Below are 22,063 nucleotides of genomic sequence, written 5' to 3'. Positions count from 1 at the left end.
GACCTGACATCCGGCACCCTCTTCCATAGCAGAAACTAGCAGAAGTGGAGGATTCAGTGGTGAGGGAGGCAGATCCAGGACTTTGGGCCGGATGGATGAGGACTGACTCAGCAATAGCATGCTGGGTCCTTCCCTAGGATCCAGCTTCCATATCCTCCACAGACAACTCTCATGGGGCCCAAATGGAGCCCACTCCAGCCTGCTAAGTTCCTTCCAAGACTCCATCAGCCTCCCTTTAGCTCTTCCCATCCCTTAATTTCATCTAGCAAGCCTGAGGTGTCTCCATGCAACTCATGGCATCAATAAAATGGTTTGACTTCCATAACAGAAACAAAAATGGCTGCAAAAGTCAACTTTATGGGTGGACCCAGCATTAAGCACTGGTAAAGGATTTGGTGGAAGCGCCCCTTGCACACACACCACCCATATTGCTGCCTCCCTCCTATTCTGCAGCCCTCTGGGGTGATATATGTTACTGTACCTTTAAGGTGAATAGACTTAAGAGCAAACCTGTCAGTTCACTTGTTCAATTAGAGAAGGTTCAGTTCAGTTTGTGGATGCTGTACATATATGGGGGCTTGCTTTTTAATAAAATGTCTGTTCTAAATTGTTATACTGAATCTGGAACTTCATACTGAAGTCAATGCAGAGTACTAGGGAAAGAAATACATTGTGTGAAACTACTATGGAATATCTGAGAGCTCTGCATCCTTTTTTTCTCCCTCTCATAAGGTAGCCAAGGAAAGGCAGAGGGAGACATATGATTATAAGTGAGGGATAGAGAGAGGAAAATAGTGGATTTAAACAACCACACAGGTTTGAGTAAAGCCAGCAGGGATGAATAGGCACTGCAGTTTTAAACAACAGCAGATTGTTGAGCAGAGAAAACAGAGGCTGACAGTGAGAGGAAAATTGTAGTTTTAAACAATAGCAGAGGTCTGAGTAGAGCAAGGAGAGACAGAAAAAAGGGAGAAGACACTGAAGAAAAAAGTGGCAGTTTAAAACAATGTTTCAGTACAGCAAGAAGGGAGTTGGGAACAGCTCTTCTGTGTTAGCTTCCATCTCTGCTATTTCTCACTGTTAAAAATCTATTGAGACCTCTCCCACCACTTTCCTCTCTCAGCATCTTCTTCTAGCTAAGGCCACTGATGTTGTGCAACCTGCCTTCTTTTATGCTCCTCTGCCCCACCATGATTTCATGCAAAGCCAGGACTCTGATACAGCACTACAAACCCTTCAATGACAGGCTGAATGATAACAGCCTTACATTTTTTTTAATTTTAGTAAGAAACACTCCAGTAGATTCATGACTGGATAACAATCCCTAACAATTCCTAGGGGAATGCGCATCCATCTCTTAAACCTGTCCATTGTGCTTTAACACACCGCTGCATTTTCTCCCATGTATTGCACAAATCTAATGACTGCAGCTAGAATTTGTTAGGCATATTTTTACAACTAACTCATTGGAAAATCCTGCATTCTTTTCCTGGTGCTCAGAAGTGCATGGGGAAGACTACTGGCATGGATTCTCATGTGAAAAGCTTTAAGAAGAACTTTACTAACTCGCTGGATTTATGTTTATATACATTTCTATACAAACCAGAGCTTAGGGCTTGCTGATCAGAAGGTTGGCAGTTCACAACCCTGCGACTGGATGAGCTCCCGTTGCTCGGTCCCTGCTCCTGCCAACCTAGCAGTTCAAAAGCATGTCAAAGTGCAAGTAGATAAATAGGTACCACTCTGGCAGGAAGGTAAACAGCGTTTCCATGCACTGCTTGGTTCACCAGAAGCGGCTTAGTCATGCTGGCCACATAACCCGGAAGCTGTACGCCGGCTCTCTCTGCCAGTAAAGCGAGATGAGCACCGCAACCCCAGAGTCTTCTGCGACTGGACCTAATGGTCAAGGGTCCCTTTACCCTTTACCTTTTTATACAGTAATACCTCTGGTTAAATACCGTCCTCCTTGCGAACGCTTCGGGTAACGAGTTCCGCTAACCCGGACGTAGGTGCTCCTGGAAGCAAACTTTGCCCCAGGATGTGAGCAAAAGTTGCGCACCAGAGGTGCGCATATGCAGCAGGAAGCCCCATTAGCAAAAGCGCGCCTCAGGTTAAGAATGGTTTCAGCTTAAGAACAGACCTCTGGAACGAATTAAGTTCATAACCTGAGGTACCACTATAGAGCATTAGAGAAGCGTTTCCCCCTTTTTTTTATTCATGCAGCAACTACACAATATTTCCTTGCTTTAAAAGGGAGATTTTTAGTGTAGAAGTGCTTAAGCCTTTTCTTCTTTTACCCAGACAACTTTCCCCAACTTATTATAGTTCTAAAACAAACAAATAAATACCTGTCTGCAAAGAAAAACGTAGCTCAAAGTCTTCATGTTTGGATAAATCCACAGTCACCTTGGCCCTTGTTTTTCCTTTGTTCTCAATAAGGAATGGAATTTCTTGGGTAGAGCCAACATAAACCCCGGGAAAGCAAAATGAGTCCTTCAAAAAGAAGAAATAACAAGCACAAGAAAGACCTAGGATGAAGGTAAGTGGCTAAATCTGCTAAAAGCCATATTGAAGAAGCAACATCAAGCTGAGTAGCCCACTGTTTAATACAGAACCCATGACAGTAGTTTATTATTCCACTCATTGCCTCACATTCCCAGCAATTTTAAACCAAGTGGAAATATCAGCATCAAGATGTATACATGGACCATTTAAGCTATTTAAGCCAATGTTACTGCTAAAATACGTTCTGCTTTATTTAAAATAGCTTTATGTCATCAAAAGGGAATCTTGGGGAACAGCCTTACTTAACTGGTTTACAAACTAAGGTAGCTGTCCCTTATATTTTCATAAATGTAGCAAGCTCACTGACACCAAGCAGGTCTGAGTTAGCGCCTAGATGGCAGACCACCTGAGAACGCTGTATCAAGTTTCACTGTGGAACAAAGGCTGGACAGAAATGAAACATTTAGTTTCTTTAAATTAATTTTGTCTTGTCAGAGTAAAAACTAGATTACACGGCCTCTGGACCTATGCCATGGCACTTTGCCCCCAAGGAAGAGCCCAATCCATGGAGGGATGAGCACTTCTGCTCTCATGTCGAGGATACGCCTCCGGGAGGTGGGGGGGGAGGAGGGGGTTGGCTTTGTTAAGCGCTGGGGAACGTTTTGGGAGAGAGGAGAAGCCTCCAAATTATTCTCTGGTTTCAATTTTGATCTGAATTGTAGAAGAATTTGGGGGCTTAAAAGGTTTCCATCTCCTTTGAAGAAGGTTTTCACCACCGAAGTTTGAAAAAGTTTGCCAGCATCTGTAGATATTTCTGTAAGTAGTACAATGTTTTAGCATAAACACACAGCTAAACTATTCTTTGTTTTCAGCTTCCAAACACCTACATAAAAGCACAATCCAGCCTATGTTAAACACATTTAAGGCCATGCTTAAATCCCCCTATAAAATGAGGACAGAAAAAAGTGCCTTTTTCATTGATGATGCCCTAGTTTACTTATTACCTTACCTACTTACTTTATTTAGTTTACCTAGTTTACTGCAGACAAACGCCAGCTCCCTTGGCCTATAGAGCAAGATGAGCGCACAACCCCAAATTCGTCCGCGGCTGGACCTAACGGTCAGGGGTACCTTTACCTTTTTTAGTTTACTTATACAAAACAGATAAACAAAATCCAATTCTATGTATCTAATAAAGTAAGTTCAGTGAAGAATGTCACATATTTACCATACTGATATATATGTCAGGAACATCTACAGATCCACCAATCCTAAGTTCCAAATATTTTGCATGCCGGACAGCTATCTAATTAATAGGAAAAAAGATAAGACAGTAACATATTTTGCCAGTATATCACCCTTGCAAAGCAATCTTTCTAATGTGGAACTTCCATGTTCAAGTGTATTAAGACAAAGCATTTCAAAAACTGTTTTCTAAAATGCAACTGATGATATTGTGATATAGTTCAGGTGTACAAACAATTGCAAGCTAAGATATCAAATAGTGCAGCTAAATTTGTCAGAATGGGTTTTTTATGTTTACAAATTGATGTTACAAATTGATGTTTACAAATTGAGAATATGGAAGACAGCATAGTGGGAAAGAGTGAAGTATGTATTTGGTCTGGAATAAGCAAACAAATCACTAGTACTTGGCCATAACATCTAGTTATGCAAAGGCCATTATCCCAACAAACACTGCTGTCAGGGCTAAGCTTGTCTTTACAACTGGAGTTCAGGAGCGACTCTAGAAACCTATTTAGCCCAACCCCAATCTCATTACATTCTGGTTTTGAGTTAGAAAAGCATAGTATCGGTAGTTTTTAAAAGCCATCCCCTTAGAGAACAGTGCAAATACAACATTCCTGTTCTTTTTAACCATGATTAAAATATGAGGAGAGGGCAGTGGAACCATATGCTCTTACATTGCATCTCCTCTCCCTGGTGTAGGAAGCCTGCCTGGAACAACTGAGCTCAGGTGATGCTTCCTCTCCCTCCCTAGAGGATTAGACTGCTTGATTCAAGTCAAGTCATGGAACATAACATAATTCCTATCTCTGGGGTCTCATTGTCCGAGAAGGATTTCACTAGCTGGGATCTCCCAGCATGGTTTCCTGATATCCCCCATTTTAATTTTCAGTTCAGTTCCTACTTTGAGACCTTCTCCCACTCAACTTTCTAATCTTCAGTCAATCTATGCTTTTCCTGATCCTATTTTGAGATTATTATTTTTCAAGGCAAACCATCCCTTTAATCATCTTCACAGAAGCTGAGGATTCTATTATTGGCCATTTTATGTCATCGGCAGATATAATCTGGATTACTATTTCATTGCATCACAGAAGCTCAGCCAATCAATGCAATCTTAGGCTTCACAGGCATTATCCCCAAAAAAGTACTTGCATATCAAAATACAAGTATTTTTAAAAAGCCAAGCAAATGTTTTTAAATAGTTATTCAATATGTTAATACCTCCACTCTGCTATCAAATTTCATTAATGCATTGGGTCTGAAATAGATGTTGATTTCAGTGTGGCCTCCAACAGGTACTACACCCTGAAAGGGAGATATAATCATTCCAGGAAGAGGATTGGCATCAATGACCTGCCAAGAAAAACATGAATCTTGAATTTTAGGTTTCTCTGCAAATATATTCTCACACCTATTTCCAGCCTCCCTGATAAAAATTTCAAAGCAGATTACCAAAAATAAAATATACTAACAATGTATATATCTCACATCCAAAACACAGAAGAATTAAAATAAGCACAAACCAAATGATTCAGTTAAACAAGAGGAATAATGATAAAATGACTTCTGGAATAAAAGGGTTCTGAATGCCTGTCTCATACAATGTGGGAGAGTGGCCTGAAATACCATTTGTGAGCACTCCAGCAGCTGAAGCTTTGGGGTATGAAGGCAAGAACACACAACAATATGCACAATGCTATCCACTTTGGGTATGCCTCACCTGAAAGTATGCATGGTTATGTCCTACATTTTGGAGAATGGCTGTCTTGCAGGTAGTCAAATGCAGAGGAGCATGATTAAAGGTGATCCTTTGTTCCTTAAACTGAACACTGGTGGTGCCAAGCTAATATCGAGAAAGAAAACCAAATAATAATAATAATAATAATAATAATAATAATAATAATAATGCATTACCATCAGTGCACTTGTTCCAGCACACATTCAGATTCCCATTACTTCATGGAAGTTAGAATGCGAGCATGAATAAAAATAGACAATAGTTTTTAAGGAAAGGGATGTTAGATTTTTTTAAATCAAGAAAAAAATCCACTGTTTCTCTCAATGAGAATGGTACCTTGGCATGCCTGCAGCATGGTTTTATTTTAACATTCCGTAGTTAATTCTGCTGCAGTACAGATTTCATTTTACTTATTTAAAGTTGTCATTTTGAACCAAAGTTAGGAAGCTGCCTTACACCAAGTCAAAGCATTAGCTCCATCTAGCTCAGAATTGTCAATGCTGACAGGCAGGACTGCTCAAAGTTTCAGGGAGGGAGGGGTCTTTCCCAGCCCATCTGGAGACATCAGAGTTCTCAGCTGGGACCTCCGACTTGCAAAGTATGGGGTCTACCACTGAGCTACAGCCCTTCTCCAGAATCATAAGGAGCCACAGGCCACATGGAAAAAGTACTAGCAATATAGTAAAAGATTACAATGTTACCTTTGCCAAGCATTTTAGTTTAAGGGTTTTCCCCTGATGCACACACAAATCAAATTCTCCTCTTGTTGGAGCAGAGAAACTTGGGTGCCAAGCCACTTCACACTCTAGATCTTGACAGGCATCTACGACACCTAAATTAATAAAGAAAATGAATATATTACAGCTGCTAAAAATGTAAAGATTATGGAGGGTGACAAGTAATTGGAAAACTTAGCTTAAATCCTGCTCAATGTGAATACACATTGTTAAGAAATACTATTATAGAGTCTGGGCTTCAAAACCACAAAAACTGGCATAGTGTACGAAAGTAAAATCTTAACTTGTCAAACTATTCCACACTGATTAAAAATAGGATCTGAATTAAACAGGCAATGCTCCAAAGCCAATCTGTTGCATTTCAAAGACTTAGGCAACTCTGCTAGGTTAGGTAAACGAAGAAGAACAAAAAAAACCCCCTCCACCATTTTTATTAGGTGACTGCTGGCCATAGACAGAGGGTAACAAGCCTTTCTGTTTCATTGGCTGCTTTCTGTGGAATGCAGTTCTCACCTTTCCTGATACTTAAAAGCCTTTGATTACCTTGGGGGGCGGGGTGGAGACAATAAAAAGGTTGGGTATTCATATTCTTCTGCTCAGCAACACAAGCTATATGATGCTGGACCGTAATCTTAGCTATGTGGTCATGGCTCAAATAATATACTGAAAGGCAGCAGCGTAATTATGACTGGTTAGTCAACTAAGATGTCATTAAGCAAGTGGCAGCCCTAATTACGAACAGTTCGTCAGGTTAGTAACTGACCCATGTAGTTAGTGTCAGACCACAATATGGAAGACCTGAGTAAACTTAGTTGGTATAGCACAAGACTTTTAATTGTAGAGTAGCGGGTTCAAGCCCCATGTTGGGCAAAAGATTCCTGCATTGCAGGGGGTTGGACTAGATGACTCTTGTGGTCCCTTCCAACTCTACAGCTCTATTAGGACCACCTCTCAGTCTAGGCTATTTCACTGGGTTGCTGCAAGAATAAAATGGGCAGTGGGAGAACCGTGTATGCGGCCCTTTTCGGAGAAAGAAAATGTGGATAAGAGAAATAAATGAAAGAGTACCTTAAATACCTGCAAACATATCTGCCCCCAAATTCTGAACAATAGACCTATTCACTTCCATATAGACTTTCCTTCTAAGGAACAGTGGCCAATGTGACAGAGGGCTTCCCCTCGCCCTCCTTCAACACGTTAAATATCAGAGTGCAGCATATGCCCATCACATGTTACTTTATTTTATCACTGCTTGAAATAATCCCATAATATACTCTACCTTGCTCTGGGCATATGGAAAATGCCATTCCTTCATCTGTAATTACAGGCTTCCATGTGAATTTTGCAGGGCAGTTTCTACGATTGTATAGTGTCACTGTTGCTCTAAATCCAGTTTCTGCTAAGTAGCTAAAGGCAGGATTTAAAGTCAGTTCCCTTGTAGACATTTCCAAAGCAACAGGTACTACTAATGCTACCACTAACACATGTCCAGTGTGATGCTGGTTTACTGAATACACGAAAGACCTGTAATGCAGAAGAGATTGCATGTATGATATTAAAATGAAACATGTGAAGAAGAGGATCATAAAAACATGTTAATTCAAATATATTTTTAAATACTTTGCAAAAGTATATGCTAGTTGTGACCAAATACTGGAGCATCTTAAAAAAACTGGGCTTTGTAAATTATAAGACCACTTTTCAGGGGGGTGAAATCAGAAATAGTAATCTATTTTAGTAACTTGCATTACTTAAAAGGTGTTTGGGTCAAGGGGAATTTTTTAAAAATAAAATCCAATGCAAATGCTTTTACGTGTGCATAGGATTGACACCTAAATGTTATATACACATATACATATACATACATATATGTGTGTGCGTGCAGGTACGTATCTATGTGTGTGTATATGTGCATGCATACGCTTATATAGTGACCAGGGCCATAGCTTGGGGATGGCGAGGTGGGCCCCTGCCAGGGGCACAGGCAATTGGGGGGTGCAAAATCAGCTAAAAATATGTCCATAAATATAAATATCAATTATTGCCTCATAAGAAATTATTTTAAATAGAAGGTGAATTGAATAGGTGGAGGAGAGGTGGAAAGAAGAGCTCGTTTATCCATGGCTAGAGGGCACAATCTGGATGGTTCTGCCAGGGGTGCAAGATCACCAAGTTACGGCTCTGATAGTGACATCAACACAGAACTTTATTTGGTTCCTGCCTTAAAAACAAGTCATGCCATTTTGTCAAGGCAACATGTATAAAATAATTGTGCAAATATCAGCTTGCTTTTCAATTCACAGTTGTACCTCCCCCTTCCTTTTCTTTGTTAAATTTAAAAATAAAAAAATATTATTTATAAAAAAAGACAAAATGCATAACAACCCTTTCCTCCCTCAGAGTGCTTTACTCAAAAAGTTATTCCCCCCCCAAAAAAAGTCAAAAAGTTTTACTTTCGAAAGTTTCCCAATTTCTTGTTCTCAAACACAACTGGAATAGAAGTCTTCGTAAAAGGTGGTATGACGTGAGACAAAGGGCTGGTCTGTTGCAGTTCCTCACTTTCAATTCCTACTTGTACCCAGATGTAGACTGGGAGATTATTCACCAGATGCATTTTTCTGGTAGATGTAGAACACACGCAAACCTCTCCAAAGTCAATGGTAGAGGGGCCTGAAAAGAATGGAAAGGAGATGTGGCTGCAGAATTTTTAAAAATGGCTTTTTTTCTATTTTGAAGAATTAGGATCAGAATTTATAATTAGTTAATTAATTAATTAATTAATTAATTAATACTATTACCATATATTTATTTATACCCCAACTTTTTCCTTGACAGGGACTCATGGCAGCCTACAGATAAAAATAAGAACAGCTAAAAATCTAGGGGGGAAACACTCCTTTAAAAAGCAATTCAACACTGATATAGTTGTAATTCTATCTCTCTATCTATACACACAAACATAAAATATATTAAAATGGCATGGTATGTCCCTTTCTTTACAGTCACCATTTTTAAACCAATACATGATTTTTGTCCCTTGTTGTGTTTAAAGGAAGGAGAAATCTTACCAATGAATATTTGATGAAGCTGCTTCGGCGTCAAAACTAAACTACAGTCTTCAATCTCTTGTGGCGAAGTTGGTACAGGGTTAAGCCCGTCACCCACCTGCAGAAATGGCCAACAGAATAACCACATAATATCTAATATAGCTAATAATATCTGAATGTGTTAGGCTTTTGTTTAAATGTACTGAACACAGTCCATAGAATCTGGGTAAGCAAATAAACAGGAGGACAAGTTTATGAGAGGAAACATATTCTGTAGGCTGACAGCTCATGTCCAGGCAAACACGAAGGCAGAAGGCAACACTCACATGCATGAGATGTTGGGCACTGTTTATCGACCAATATTTCAAAAAGAAGTTTACAATACGCACCAAGGGAGCATGGAAAAGCAGGGTGTTTCATGGTTCAACATTCATGATCACAGACCCTACACAAATTGTACATACTTGTACAACTAGTACAACACTATACAACTGCACTGTGTATCTGGGGAAGATGGACAACATCTTCACCAGAGGTATTATTAATAGTATTAAAAGCTGGAAAAATTTGATTCTCCTGCAAAGGAAACACTACCAGAAGAAGAAAGATACCCAGAACCACAACTAGAAGGCAACACGGGAATATTTAATACACAAAATCTTAATCTCCAGAATTCCTTAGGGGGGGAAAGAGGCTGCAGCCCTGAGTGTGGAATCCTAGGCACACTTTTCTGGTAGCAATTACACTGAAATTAGCAGGACTGTTGAGGAAACATGGATGGGATGAGGCTACATAATATTTTGAGAAGCTGTAAGTAAGCAAGATCACCTTCCAACATATTTAGCTTACCTCTCTGGCTGAAGTTTTAGATTCCATTTCTGCTAACTGTTGACTAGTTAATAAGCTACTCCTTACACAAGCAACCTCTTCCTCCAATTTCTCCTCCTGTAAAATTTTAACCCTTGGAGATTTCAAGCCTGATGCTGGTTTTAACCCAATATCCACAGGATTATTGATTGATTTAAAGATCCTATGAGTTGGAAGTATGGAGAAGAAGTGACATTCAGCTATGAAGTAAACACACTGCGAAAAGTTACAACATTTTGAGTACATATTTTGATTAACTGAATTTACAAGAGAGAAAAATTTCCCAATGCAAGCCCTGATATTAAATACTAACCTACACCAAGTTACCTTTTAATTATAAAGCCTGTCACAGTGCATATATTTCAAACGTGTCTTCCTCAAATTACTTGGGAAAGATAGATAGATCTCAGAGTCCAATGCAGTTTGTGGAGGAAAGGAGGGAGGAAAAGTAACCACACATGACAAGACAATTAGCTGACACTGGAGGAAGCAGCTGATCACCAGGGACTGCAATCCGAATTTCTAAATGTCACTCACGTGGGATTCATTGTTCTCAAACCCATTCAGGTACATAGAATTATTCTCAACCTTTAAGTCACATTTTCTATACATTATTCATACTAGGATTTGTAGCTTTTTAGAAAAATGAAGAATAAAACTATAGAGCTATAAATCTGGAAATTGATTGAGCATTTTGGCAGTTTATTTGGAAACAATGTTTACCGAGCAGCTTTTTTATGCAAACGATGCTGTCTTAAACTCTGAAGGTAGCTTGCATAGTAATCCTTATTCACTTGCTTTTCCATTTCTTCAAATAACGTGTAAGAAAACTCTGGATCCACATAACTGTATCTGGCAACCTTTGTGAAAATAGTCCTAAATGTGTGAAAAGAAATGCAGCCTCATTAGAGCAGGAGCCATTTAAATGTGCACTGGATTCTGAAAACAATTCCACTTTTGCTATATAAATGTGCTATTCATACGTCCATTATTCCACTGATCATTACTAGCATTTGACCTTGCCAAGACAATCCTAACATAGGACTGTTGCAATTTGATATGAAAAAAGGGAAATTGTGGGTTGAGCCCAGAGTTCCACTCTGCATTGGAGGTAGGAGGCAAGTAAGCTATCTTTGCAGATCCCCCCTTCTACTGGGCCTCTTCAAAAGCTGCTCCCAAGAATTGGGGGCCCTTCTGGAGCAGCATGCAGTAGCACCAGTGGGATGGGTTGTAGAGAATATGGCCCCTTTCTCCCCTGAACAGAAGCCCTTTTGTTTGCACAGCCATCACTCTGGAGCCAATCCAATATTAGCAAAATATATTTCAACACAAACAGTAATCACTTGCACTTGAATTCGGGTTCACTATATATTTAAATCACAGGGACAAACATTAAAGGCTACAAAATAAAATATTTAAAATAGCACCCAGTGTCACAAGAGATTTCCATTCCCTTCCTCTCTTCTTCCCACTGATTAAAATAATCTGGCCTGGGCAGTTAGGGCGGCTATTTGGAACAGATCTGAGGGCACTTGGAGAGTGACATGTGGGAAGAGAGGAAAGGGATGTCCTGTTGCACAAGCAAAAACCTGTTGTGCTATATGATGGGCAGTCTTTGACTGGGCAGTCTTTATCAAGGTGATATTTTAATTATTGTTATTGTTAGGGACTGGCTAGATGATGAGGAGGGGTGGGAGGTACCAGCTGGGGAACCCCCAAGGGGAGCCCCAAAGGAGGAAGGCTTGGAGCCCAGAGGTTGGTGGTGGTGACAGTGGGAGGAGAGGTCAGAGGGAGACTGGGGAAAGGAATGGTTGAATGTTGAAGAGGCAACAGGCTTTAGTGAGCAAAGGGAGCTTGTGATAGGGAGCAGCTCAGACTCAGAGGCTGAAGAAGATGGGGGTTCCCTCTGTTGACACCACAAACACGCAGGGCAATGCGTAGGGCGGGGCGGGGCAGAGGTTACAGGTTCCCCAAAATAGTTTGAAGCTTCTTGGGAAACATTCGGCAGAAAATGAGACCTAGAGGAAGTAAAAGGCAGGGACCATCAGTCCTGGCAACTGCCCTATAGTGGCAAGTCCTGTTGGGAGGTATTGCTAAGCTGTATGCCATTTTCTTAAATAAAGAATTAACTACACTGCTTAATTCTGCGTCTTTTTACTGACCTGCATCTGAACCAGCTCTGACAGTTATAAATCATTATCGCTTTTTCAATATTACCTGTAATCCTTATGCAGTTCAGGAGGTCTTATGCTGGCTTGACGATCATTAGGAAAAGCTACCAATGCATTGCTCTTTTTTTTTTTAATCCGGTGGGCATGAATTTGTGTCCGATCTGATTTAAGAAGTGCCACTGGAGCATCATCAGTGGTTTGTTCCTCCTTCCTAGCTACAAATACTCCCACTTCATTGGAAATCTGTGGTGTTATACCTTAGTCAGAATTTAAATAAAAATAAATTATATGTGTATCAGATATCATCTTTATTCCCTTGAATTGCAGAAAACTCAATTCCTAATACTACATTTCCCCCCCCTAAAAATAAAGGACTACATTCCTAGACTAGTTTTATAAGTGTGCTTATACAAGTTATTATAAAGGGGCAGCTCAGGACATTTTGCTGCCTGAAGCAAAGAACATGACAGCAACCCTCCCATTCCACACAGAGAAGCTGACTGGACTGTGACAGGCGGATTTTACTTCAACACTGCTATCCAGATAATGTCCTCTGCACCTCAAGTAGGAAGCTAGCTTAGGAGTACAGGGCAGGGCAGAAAGGATACACAGCTCAATCACCCAGCAAAGAACAATTGGAGGAACAGACAAGATGCATCCCAGCATTTGCCACCTGAGGCAATCGCACAGCACATCAGCAAAATGACCAGGGAGGAGCAAAGTGATCTCTCCCAAAGTGTGCACATTTGCTCATTCAACCAAAGTCAGTGTGGGGAACTTTTGGCCCTCTAGGGACTCCTGAAGTGCAACTCCCTTCAGCCCCAGCCGATGGCCAGGAAGGATTTGAGTTGTAGTTTGGCAGCCACAGTTTCCTCATACCTCATACTTGTGTTAATCCATGGTTTGGCTTAGCATTACATGTGAAAGAGGGCAATGGCAGGGATCAAAGAAGACCATTCACATTCTGAATACAACAGGTATGAGTTACCTGACAGAACTCTCAAACTGCTCTTTAAAAGCTTCCATTCAAGCTCAAGAAAAGAGTTTGTCCTGACCTTCTCCACTGGGGCAGGTGTAATGTGCTGGTGGGCAGGCAGATGGGTGAAGAGTTAGATCCACAGGTGGAGACTAATCAAACATCAACTCTTCTCAAGAAGCTTTGAGTTTCAACTGGAACACTCAAGGGGGCCCGGTTCATTTTCAGGGTGTGCAGTAGGCTGCTCACCCATCCCTAGCCACAGGATGACGTGTGACTAACTTGCTACTTCACCAATTAATTACCAGAGAATTTGAACCAATTACCATGCCAAAGTCACCAAAAACTTGTTCTAACATTTCAGCCTCTGTCTACCATTTGTTTGAATTATCCCACAAAAGAACTGACAGAAATGTAATTTCAAACACGTTAAAATTGTAGCCCCTTTTTCCTACTAACTTACCAAGGTTGGGTTTCAGAACCACTTTATTGGTTACAGAGTTGCACACACCAGAAAAAATTAAGTATAACTGATGGAAAGGTTTGATCTTCAGTGCTGGTAAGCCATCTTTTTTTGCCACTGGACCAATGATATCTATCACCTGCTTTGCTGTGAAGGTTCCTACGTGACGTGGAATAAATGAAAATAAAATATCCTAAAGAAAAAATAAAGAAATACAGACGTTTACGCATTTTAAAATGTTACATCATGCTCACTCATTGTTTCTTTTAAAAAAACAACAACAACCAGGATGTTAAATTCCCAGCATTCAAATAAATAGTTTTCATTTCTTGAATTTTAGGTAGTAAAAGTCTCTTAAACATCCCTATCCAACTACTTAGGCTTCACAGTCTGTTGACTGCTTCATACACTATACAGCAAGCATGGTTCCTTACAATGTACTTGAAGACTACAATTCTGTAACGATTTACCCAGGAATAAGCCCACTGAACTTGACAGGATTTGCATCTGAGTAGATGTGTAGAGGTCTGGGAGAGAGAAGATGAGGAAACAGAGGCCAATGGTTGCCAATGAGCAGAAGGACAAGAGAGGCTCAGGTGGCAGTGAGAAAGTTTGTGTGTGTTGCTAAGATGGCTCGGTAAAAGGATTCAGCAAAGGCAGGTTCTCACAAAAGGCCAAGAACATGATATTTTGAAGAGAAAGAACTACAAAGAAGAAGGCATCAAGATAGGAGTGGAGTTTGGCAGCAGATTAGGTAGACAAAATAGAAGAGGAAGAGGAAATAAGGGAAGATGCAACCAGATATATGTGGCTTTAGAAATAAGGAAAAGAAGCTTCAAGTTGATGTGGAGTTTCAGGTAACCAATGTAAGGAAGAAGGGTTGTTGTTGTTGTTGTTTAGTCGTTTAGTCGTGTCCGACTCTTTGTGACCCCATGGACCAGAGCACGCCAGGCACCTCTGTCCTCCACTACCTCCCGCAGTTTGGTCAAACTCATGCTGGTAACCTCAAAAACGCTATCCAACCATCTCGTCCTCTGTCGCCCCTTTCTCCTTGTGCCCTCCATCTTTCCCAGCATCAGTGTCTTCTCCAGGGAGTCTTCTCTTCTCATGAGGTGGCCAAAGTACTGGAGCCTCAGCTTCACAATCTGTCCTTCCAGTGAGCACTCAGGTCTGATTTCCTTAAGAATGGATGCATTTGATCTTCTTGCCGTCCATGGGACTCTCAAGAGTCTTCTCCAGCACCATAATTCAAAAGCATCAATTCTTCGGCGATCAGCCTTCTTTATGGTCCAGCTCTCACTTCCATACATCACTACTGGGAAGACCATGGCTTTAACTATACGGACCTTTGTTGGCAAGGTGACATCTCTACTTCTCAAGATGCTGTCTAGGCCTGTCATTGCCCTTCTCCCAAGAAGCAGGCGTCTTTTAATTTCGTGGCTGCTGTCACCATCTGCAGTGATCATGGCGCCCAAGAAAGTAAAATCTCTCACTGCCTCCATTTCTTCCCCTTCTATTTGCCAGGAGGTGATGGGACCAGTGGCCATGATCTTCGTTTTTTTGATGTTGAGCTTCAGACCATATTTTGCGCTCTCCTCTTTCACCCTCATTAAAAGGTTCTTTAATTCCTCCTCACTTTCTGCCATCAAGGTGGTGTCATCTGCATATCTGAGGTTGTTGATATTTCTTCCGGCAATCTTAATTCCGGCTTGGGATTCATCCAGCCCAGCCTTTCGCATGATGTATTCTGCATATAAATTAAATAAGCAGGGAGACAAAATACAGCCTTGTCGTACTCCTTTCCCAATTTTGAACCAATCAGTTGTTCCATATCCAGTTCTAACTGTAGCTTCTTGTCCCACATAGAGATTTCTCAGGAGACAGATGAGGTGATCAGGCACTCCCATTTCTTTAAGAACTTGCCATAGTTTGCTGTGGTCGACACAGTCAAAGGCTTTTGCATAGTCAATGAAGCAGAAGTAGATGTCTTTCTGGAACTCTCTAGCTTTCTCCATAATCCAGCGCATGTTTGCAATTTGGTCTCTGGTTCCTCTGCCTCTTCTAAATCCAGCTTGCACTTCTGGGAGTTCTCGATCCACATACTGCTTGAGCCTTCCTTGTAGAATTTTAAGCATAACCTTGCTAGCGTGTGAAATGAGTGCAATTGTGCGGTAGTTGGAGCATTCTTTGGCACTGCCCTTCTTTGGGATTGGGATGTAGACTGATCTTCTCCAATCTTCTGGCCACTGCTGAGTTTTCCAAATTTGCTGGCATATTGAGTGTAGCACCTTAACAGCATCATCTTTTAAAATTTTAAATAGTTCAGCTGGAATACCATCACTTCCACTGGCCTTGTTATTTGCAGTGCTTTCTAAGGCCCATTTGACTTCACTTTCCAGGATGTCTGGCTCAAGGTCAGCAACCACACTACCTAGGGTGTACGAGGCATCCATTTCTTTCTGGTATAGTTCCTCTGTGTATTCTTGCCACCTCTTCTTGATGTCTTCTGCTTCTGTTAGGTCCTTTCCACTTTTGTCTTTTATTATGGTAATCTTTGTACGAAATGTTCCTTTCATATCTCCAATTTTCTTGAACAGATCTCTGGTTCTTCCCATTCTGTTGTTTTCCTCTATTTGTTTGCATTGCTCGTTTAAGAAGGCCTTCTTGTCTCTCCTTGCTGTTCTTTGGAAATCTGCATTCAATTTCCTGTATCTTTCACAATCTCCCTCGCATTTTGCTTGCCTTCTCTCCTCTGCTATTTGTAAGGCCTCGTTGGACAGCCACTTTGCTTTCTTGCATTTCCTTTTCATTGGGATGGTTTTCGTTGCTGCCTCCTGTACAATGTTATGAGCCTCCATCCATAGTTCTTCAGGCACTCTGTCCACCAAATCTAAATCCTTAAACCTGTTCGTCACTTCCACTGTGTATTCATAAGGGATTTGACTTAGATTGTATCTTACCGGCCCAGTGGTTTTTCCTACTTTCTTCAGTTTAAGCTTGAATTTTGCTATAAGAAGCTGATGATCTGAGCCACAGTCAGCTCCAGGTCTTGTTTTTGCTGACTGTATAGAGCTTCTCCATCTTTGGCTGCAGAGAATATAATCAATCTGATTTCGATGCTGCCCATCTGGTGATGTCCATGTGTAGAGTCGTCTCTTGTGTTGTTGGAAAAGCGTGTTTGTGATGACCAGCTTGTTCTCTTGACAGAACTCTATTAGCCTTTGCCCTGCTTCGTTTTGATCTCCAAGGCCAAACTTGCCAGTTGTTCCTTTTATCTCTTGATTCCCTACTTTAGCATTCCAGTCCCCTATAATGAGAAGAACATCCTTCTTTGGTGTCACTTCTATAAGGTGTTGTAAGTCTTCATAGAATTGGTCAATTTCAGATTCTTCAGCACCAGTAGTTGGTGCATAAACTTGGATTACTGTGATGTTAAAAGGTCTGCCTTGGATTCGTATCGAGATCATTCTATCATTTTTGAGATTGCATCCCAGTACAGCTTTCGCCACTCTTTTGTTGACTATGAGGGCCACTCCATTTCTTTTACGGGTTTCTTGCCCACAGTAGTAGATGTGATGGTCATCCGAACTGAATTCGCCCATTCCCGTCCATTTTAGTTCACTGATGCCCAGGATGTCAATATTTATTCTTGCCATCTCATTTTTGACCACCTCCAACTTACCCAGGTTCATGGTTCTTACATTCCAGGTTCCTATGCAATATTTTTCTTTACAGCATTGGACTTTCCTTTCGCTTCCAGGCATATCCGCAACTGAGCGTCCTTTCGGCTTTGGCCCAGCCGCTTCATCAGCTCTGGATCTACTTGTACTTGTCCTCCGCTCTTCCCCAGTAGCATGTTGGACGCCTTCCGACCTGAGGGGCTCATCTTCCAGCGTCATAACTTTTATATGCCTGTTGTCTTTGTCCATGGAGTTTTCTTGGCAAGGATACTGGAGTGGCTTGCCGGTTCCTCCTCCAGGTGGATCACGTTTGGTCAAAACTCTCCACTATGACCTGTTCATCTTGTGTGTCCTGCTCGGCATAGTTCATAGCTTCTCTGAGTTCTTCAAGCCCCTTCGCCACGGCAAGGCAGTGATCCATGAAGGGGAGGAAGAAGGGTAATGACTGCTAATAGAATAGAGTAAAATGTTGTAACAGGTGCATTCTCATTATATACTCATGGAGGGTTGTGGATGAATGGATAGGTTGAAAGAAGGTGGTTATGATAGTTAGCTTTAGCCAGAGAGAGGAGAATGTTTCTCATCTATGTACGTAAGAGTAAAAGGTGCTTCTTGTGGATAAGAGATGGATAAAGCAACAATTCTGTAACTGCTTTAAAGCAGGAAGACAAGAGAAGTAAAAAGGAGTAAAATTTCATGCCTCTCAGAAACAGTCTCTCAATGACAAGGGAGTGTCATTATACATCTTTAGGCGCCAGGCAAAAATGTTCTGCTTCAACTGGCCTTTGGCTGATTAATATTCTAAGGTAAAGGTAAAGGTACCCCTGCCCGTACGGGCCAGTCTTGCCAGACTCTAGGGTTGTGCGCCCATCTCACTCAAGAGGCCGGGGGCCAGCGCTGTCCGGAGACACTTCCGGGTCACGTGGCCAGCGTGACATCACTGCTCTGGCGAGCCAGAGCCGCACACGGAAACGCCGTTTACCTTCCCGCCAGTAAGCGGTCCCTATTTATCTACTTGCACCCGGAGGTGCTTTCAAACTGCTAGGTTGGCAGGCGCTGGGACCGAGCAACGGGAGCGCACCCCGCCGCGGGGATTCGAACCGGCGACCTTTCGATCGGCAAGCCCTAGGCGCTGAGGCTTTTACCCACAGCGCCACCCGCGTTCCGATTAATATTCTACAGCTTTTTTTAATCTGCTTGTGGGGGGAGGGTTCTTCTTTTGTTTTTGTTCTATTTATTTGCCTTTTGTCTTGTATTTTTATCCTGTGAACCGCCCTGAGCTCTTTGGATGAAGGGTGGTATATAAATTTAGTAAATAAATAAATAAATAAATAAATAAATAGCAAGCTCTGGGTTTTTTGTTTTATTTTAAGTAACAATCATTCATGCATGCCATCATTACAGTAATACTGCTTTAGCAGCAACTTAAATTTATGTTATTGTACAATGCAACACTTCACAATATAAAGCACTTTTAAAGTTAACTACATATATGCCTCGTAAGATGAAAGAAAAATACAAAGATAGTACCTGTGTAGACTTTGCTTTTACTTTTCCCTTTTCAGGACAAATATTATAATGTGCAATCTTACGAAAAGCAAATGATACTGGAAGAATATCGCATTCATTTTTGAGCGTGCAAACAATATCTGTATGTTCACCCATGTAACACTCCACAAAATTAATAACTGGTCCTGGTTTGAATGTCAGAATGACCGGAAGCCCTGAGCCTATCAAACCCAACTCAACCTGATGACGATTCTTCTCTGTAAAAAGCATTGAGATAAAAGGATATGCTATTATTTACAGCCGAAAGACAGATAATATAGCAACCAATTTACTTACAGATCATGAAAGACTGTCTTCATATAATTTGCCCCCATTTTATATGATCAAGTCATACATGTATCAATGTACAGTCTACCTCCTGAAATTTCAGGCAAGACACATTGTATGATAAATGTACATAAAATGCCCTATTGTAATCAGATTTTTTTAAAAATAGATGGCGCAAAATCATCATAAAACCCCAGCCTAGCTTCCAAAAGTCATTACTTTCTGAACATACACGGGCTCAAAATTTGACTAGTATCCAGGATAGAAAAGTGTATTTGTTGTGGGCAGCCACCAAGCATGAGAAATTGGTGAAAACACCTGGGGAAATTCCACATACTATTACAGACCCCAAACATATGAGTCAGATTCCTGCAGGATAACCAGCCCTTCAGCCAGAAATCAGTGGCACTGAAGTAAGGAAGTGGAAAACCTATCAGGTTCTGGAGGTCTGCCTTGTCATGCTAAACCTAACCAGAAATCCTTACATGGTAAGAATAATGTATGATGTCATTACTGCATGCTGGTACCTAGCAGCCACTACACCTTCTGCAGCCAGCACAGAATTAATTGGGATCTCTCAGTCATCCGTAAGAAGTCATCCAAGGAGGAGAGATAGCAAGGAATGCCTGATCCCTGACATGCAGGCCACAGAAGGTGCCGAGACCCTGAATGATTCAACCTGTGCACAGAGATTCCTGCTCACCGCTACCCAAGCCTTGCTCTCAGAAAATGCCAAGGGGATCCTTTCTTGGAGTGAAACGTTTTTGGTGAGATGGCCTTCATCACAGCAAAACATGGCAGAGGCACAGGCATACTCTCTCAGCCATCTTGCCCAAATGTCTTGCTCTGAGGAAGGTCGCCCTTGGCCCTTTCTCCGAGTGAGGCTCAGGCAGGGAAGAGGTAGAGGTGGAAAGCCTTGCCCATTCAGGGAGCCAACCAGCCCAAGAATGGAGTGAGTGGGGGACCAGGGCACTAATTTGCTGTTGCTTCACTCTTGCCACCTAAAACAAGCCTCAAGGTATGTAATTCACACCTTCTTATTACATGCAGAGGTGGGAGTTTTCCAATTAATTTAGGTATTCAAATTATAGATTATTTTATGCAAAGCCCATTACCCCTCCTGGAAATTTATAGAGGGAAAAGTACAATTCTAATCCCATCCCATTTATTCGGTATTTATAAATGCCATACCATCTGTAGGTCTGTCACCACCAGCCACTGCTTCCAAGAAGTCGTTTTTGCTTCCTATAGCTTCAAATTTCAGAAAGAGAGCATAATCTTGCCTTGGTGGAGTTTTGCCAAGGTCCCCCCTGTCCCTTTTCACCATTCTGAAAAATTCACAATTACATTTATGTTTCTAAGCGGGGAGGGAGAATATATGCTGTTAATGTCTTAACAAGTTTAAACAGAAAAATTAGAGCAATTAAGGTTTCTTATGCAACATCAATATAGCAACACTAATTAACGGGGTGTTTCTACAGGGTCATTACCTCACTCACTGTGCAGGATAATAAATACTTGGTTCTTGACTTCTCAATTGTCACTATGCTAAGAATGTTCCCTATGTACCAACTTCCAAATCAACTAAATATACAATTCTTTTCATAACGCTCCGTGTGAATTGATACCACTCCCCTGCCCATTCAGCCTAGTTGCTGCTGTCACAACCCTTGAGCCTGCACAGCTTCCAATAATTCCAACTGCATCTCTTGTATTACACTCCCCCCCCCCCCAATTTTTCCTCTGGCCTCAGCTAGGCAACTGAGACAAGAAGTGATTGGTCTCCAGACAGGGTATACCCTTTCCTGTCACCCACTGCAGCTAAAAGAGGGCATTCATACCCCATATTTTCTTTGAAAACAGAAACCTTTCCCATAACTAGGAGAACAGTTAGTCAAAATAAGTTAATTACAAAAGTTAGAGGAGTGCTTTTTCAGCTATGAATGAATCCTATATCAAAAAGAGAGGAGTATATCATATTTGGGGTCAATTTCTAGTAATTTTAATCTCATATATATATATATATACACACACACACACACACACACACACACACAAACACTCATATATGTATCATATTTATTTTTATATATTGTTGTGTTCTGCCCTGAGATCTAAAGGTATGGGGTGGTATACAAATTTAATAAATAATATCATTAAGTTCACTTTCCATGCTTACTTTGGGCTAAAACAAATAGAGATCATCATTTTCTGATCAGGCTGTAGTGTTCCTTCATTGGGAATGCAGGCAATCAGAGCAGAAACATCTTGTTCTGCTTTTCCATCACTGTAATGTAAATCTCTTAAAACAGCATTGGTACTCTTCTGAATATCTGTGCCCTGTAAGACAAAGTGAGGTATAAAATATATTAAAAGCCACTCAGTTTTCTCAGTTGTTAATGCTGGTCTTTTCAGACGAAGAAAAAAAAAGCAGAAAAACATTATGCATCTTGAATAAGCCTAGATTGTATTATATAGAAAAGCAATAAAAATAAAATATCGCAGTCTAATACTGAAAGAGTAGCAAGGAAAAACTGCCATTATTTGAAAGAAACTTGTCCCTAGCACTAGATCCCTCCTAGTTTGTATTTATTAGACATAACTGGTATAATATAGCTTTTTTAATAAAAAAAGGAAGAACTTTCTACAGAATTATTATGCCCTAGCAAATATGCATCTTTCTAACAGGTGGAGTATGTGGGGTTGGAAGGCCCTTACACTGCAGGAACGCTGAGAGGATGCAGTTTGTGCTTACACAAAAAGATGCATTAGAATTTCCCCATGGAGTCCTT

The 22,063-nt window shown here is 41.0% G+C and overlaps 1 protein-coding gene across 2 annotated transcripts in view; it reads right to left on the bottom strand.

Moving 5' to 3' along the window:
- Positions 1-22,063, bottom strand: part of CFAP47 (cilia and flagella associated protein 47) — a 186,448-nt gene that overhangs the window by 157,126 nt on the left and 7,259 nt on the right. For both annotated transcript variants that reach the window (XM_028727418.2, XM_077927386.1), the window contains 15 exons: positions 21,451-21,611; positions 20,463-20,599; positions 18,966-19,201; positions 13,756-13,948; positions 12,363-12,573; positions 10,869-11,021; positions 10,128-10,308; positions 9,300-9,396; positions 8,685-8,901; positions 7,511-7,755; positions 6,196-6,326; positions 5,477-5,599; positions 4,978-5,109; positions 3,734-3,811; positions 2,349-2,493 (listed from right to left, as the gene is read on the bottom strand). In XM_028727418.2, the coding sequence (XP_028583251.2) occupies positions 2,349-2,493; positions 3,734-3,811; positions 4,978-5,109; positions 5,477-5,599; positions 6,196-6,326; positions 7,511-7,755; positions 8,685-8,901; positions 9,300-9,396; positions 10,128-10,308; positions 10,869-11,021; positions 12,363-12,573; positions 13,756-13,948; positions 18,966-19,201; positions 20,463-20,599; positions 21,451-21,611 (2,440 nt within the window). The remainder of the gene's footprint in view (positions 1-2,348; positions 2,494-3,733; positions 3,812-4,977; positions 5,110-5,476; positions 5,600-6,195; positions 6,327-7,510; positions 7,756-8,684; positions 8,902-9,299; positions 9,397-10,127; positions 10,309-10,868; positions 11,022-12,362; positions 12,574-13,755; positions 13,949-18,965; positions 19,202-20,462; positions 20,600-21,450; positions 21,612-22,063) is intronic.

The sequence above is a fragment of the Podarcis muralis genome, chromosome 4 (assembly GCF_964188315.1).
Source record: "Podarcis muralis chromosome 4, rPodMur119.hap1.1, whole genome shotgun sequence".
Lineage (NCBI taxonomy): Eukaryota > Metazoa > Chordata > Lepidosauria > Squamata > Lacertidae > Podarcis > Podarcis muralis.
Note: the sequence above shows the minus strand (reverse complement) of the source record. Positions and strands in the feature narration are given on the sequence as shown.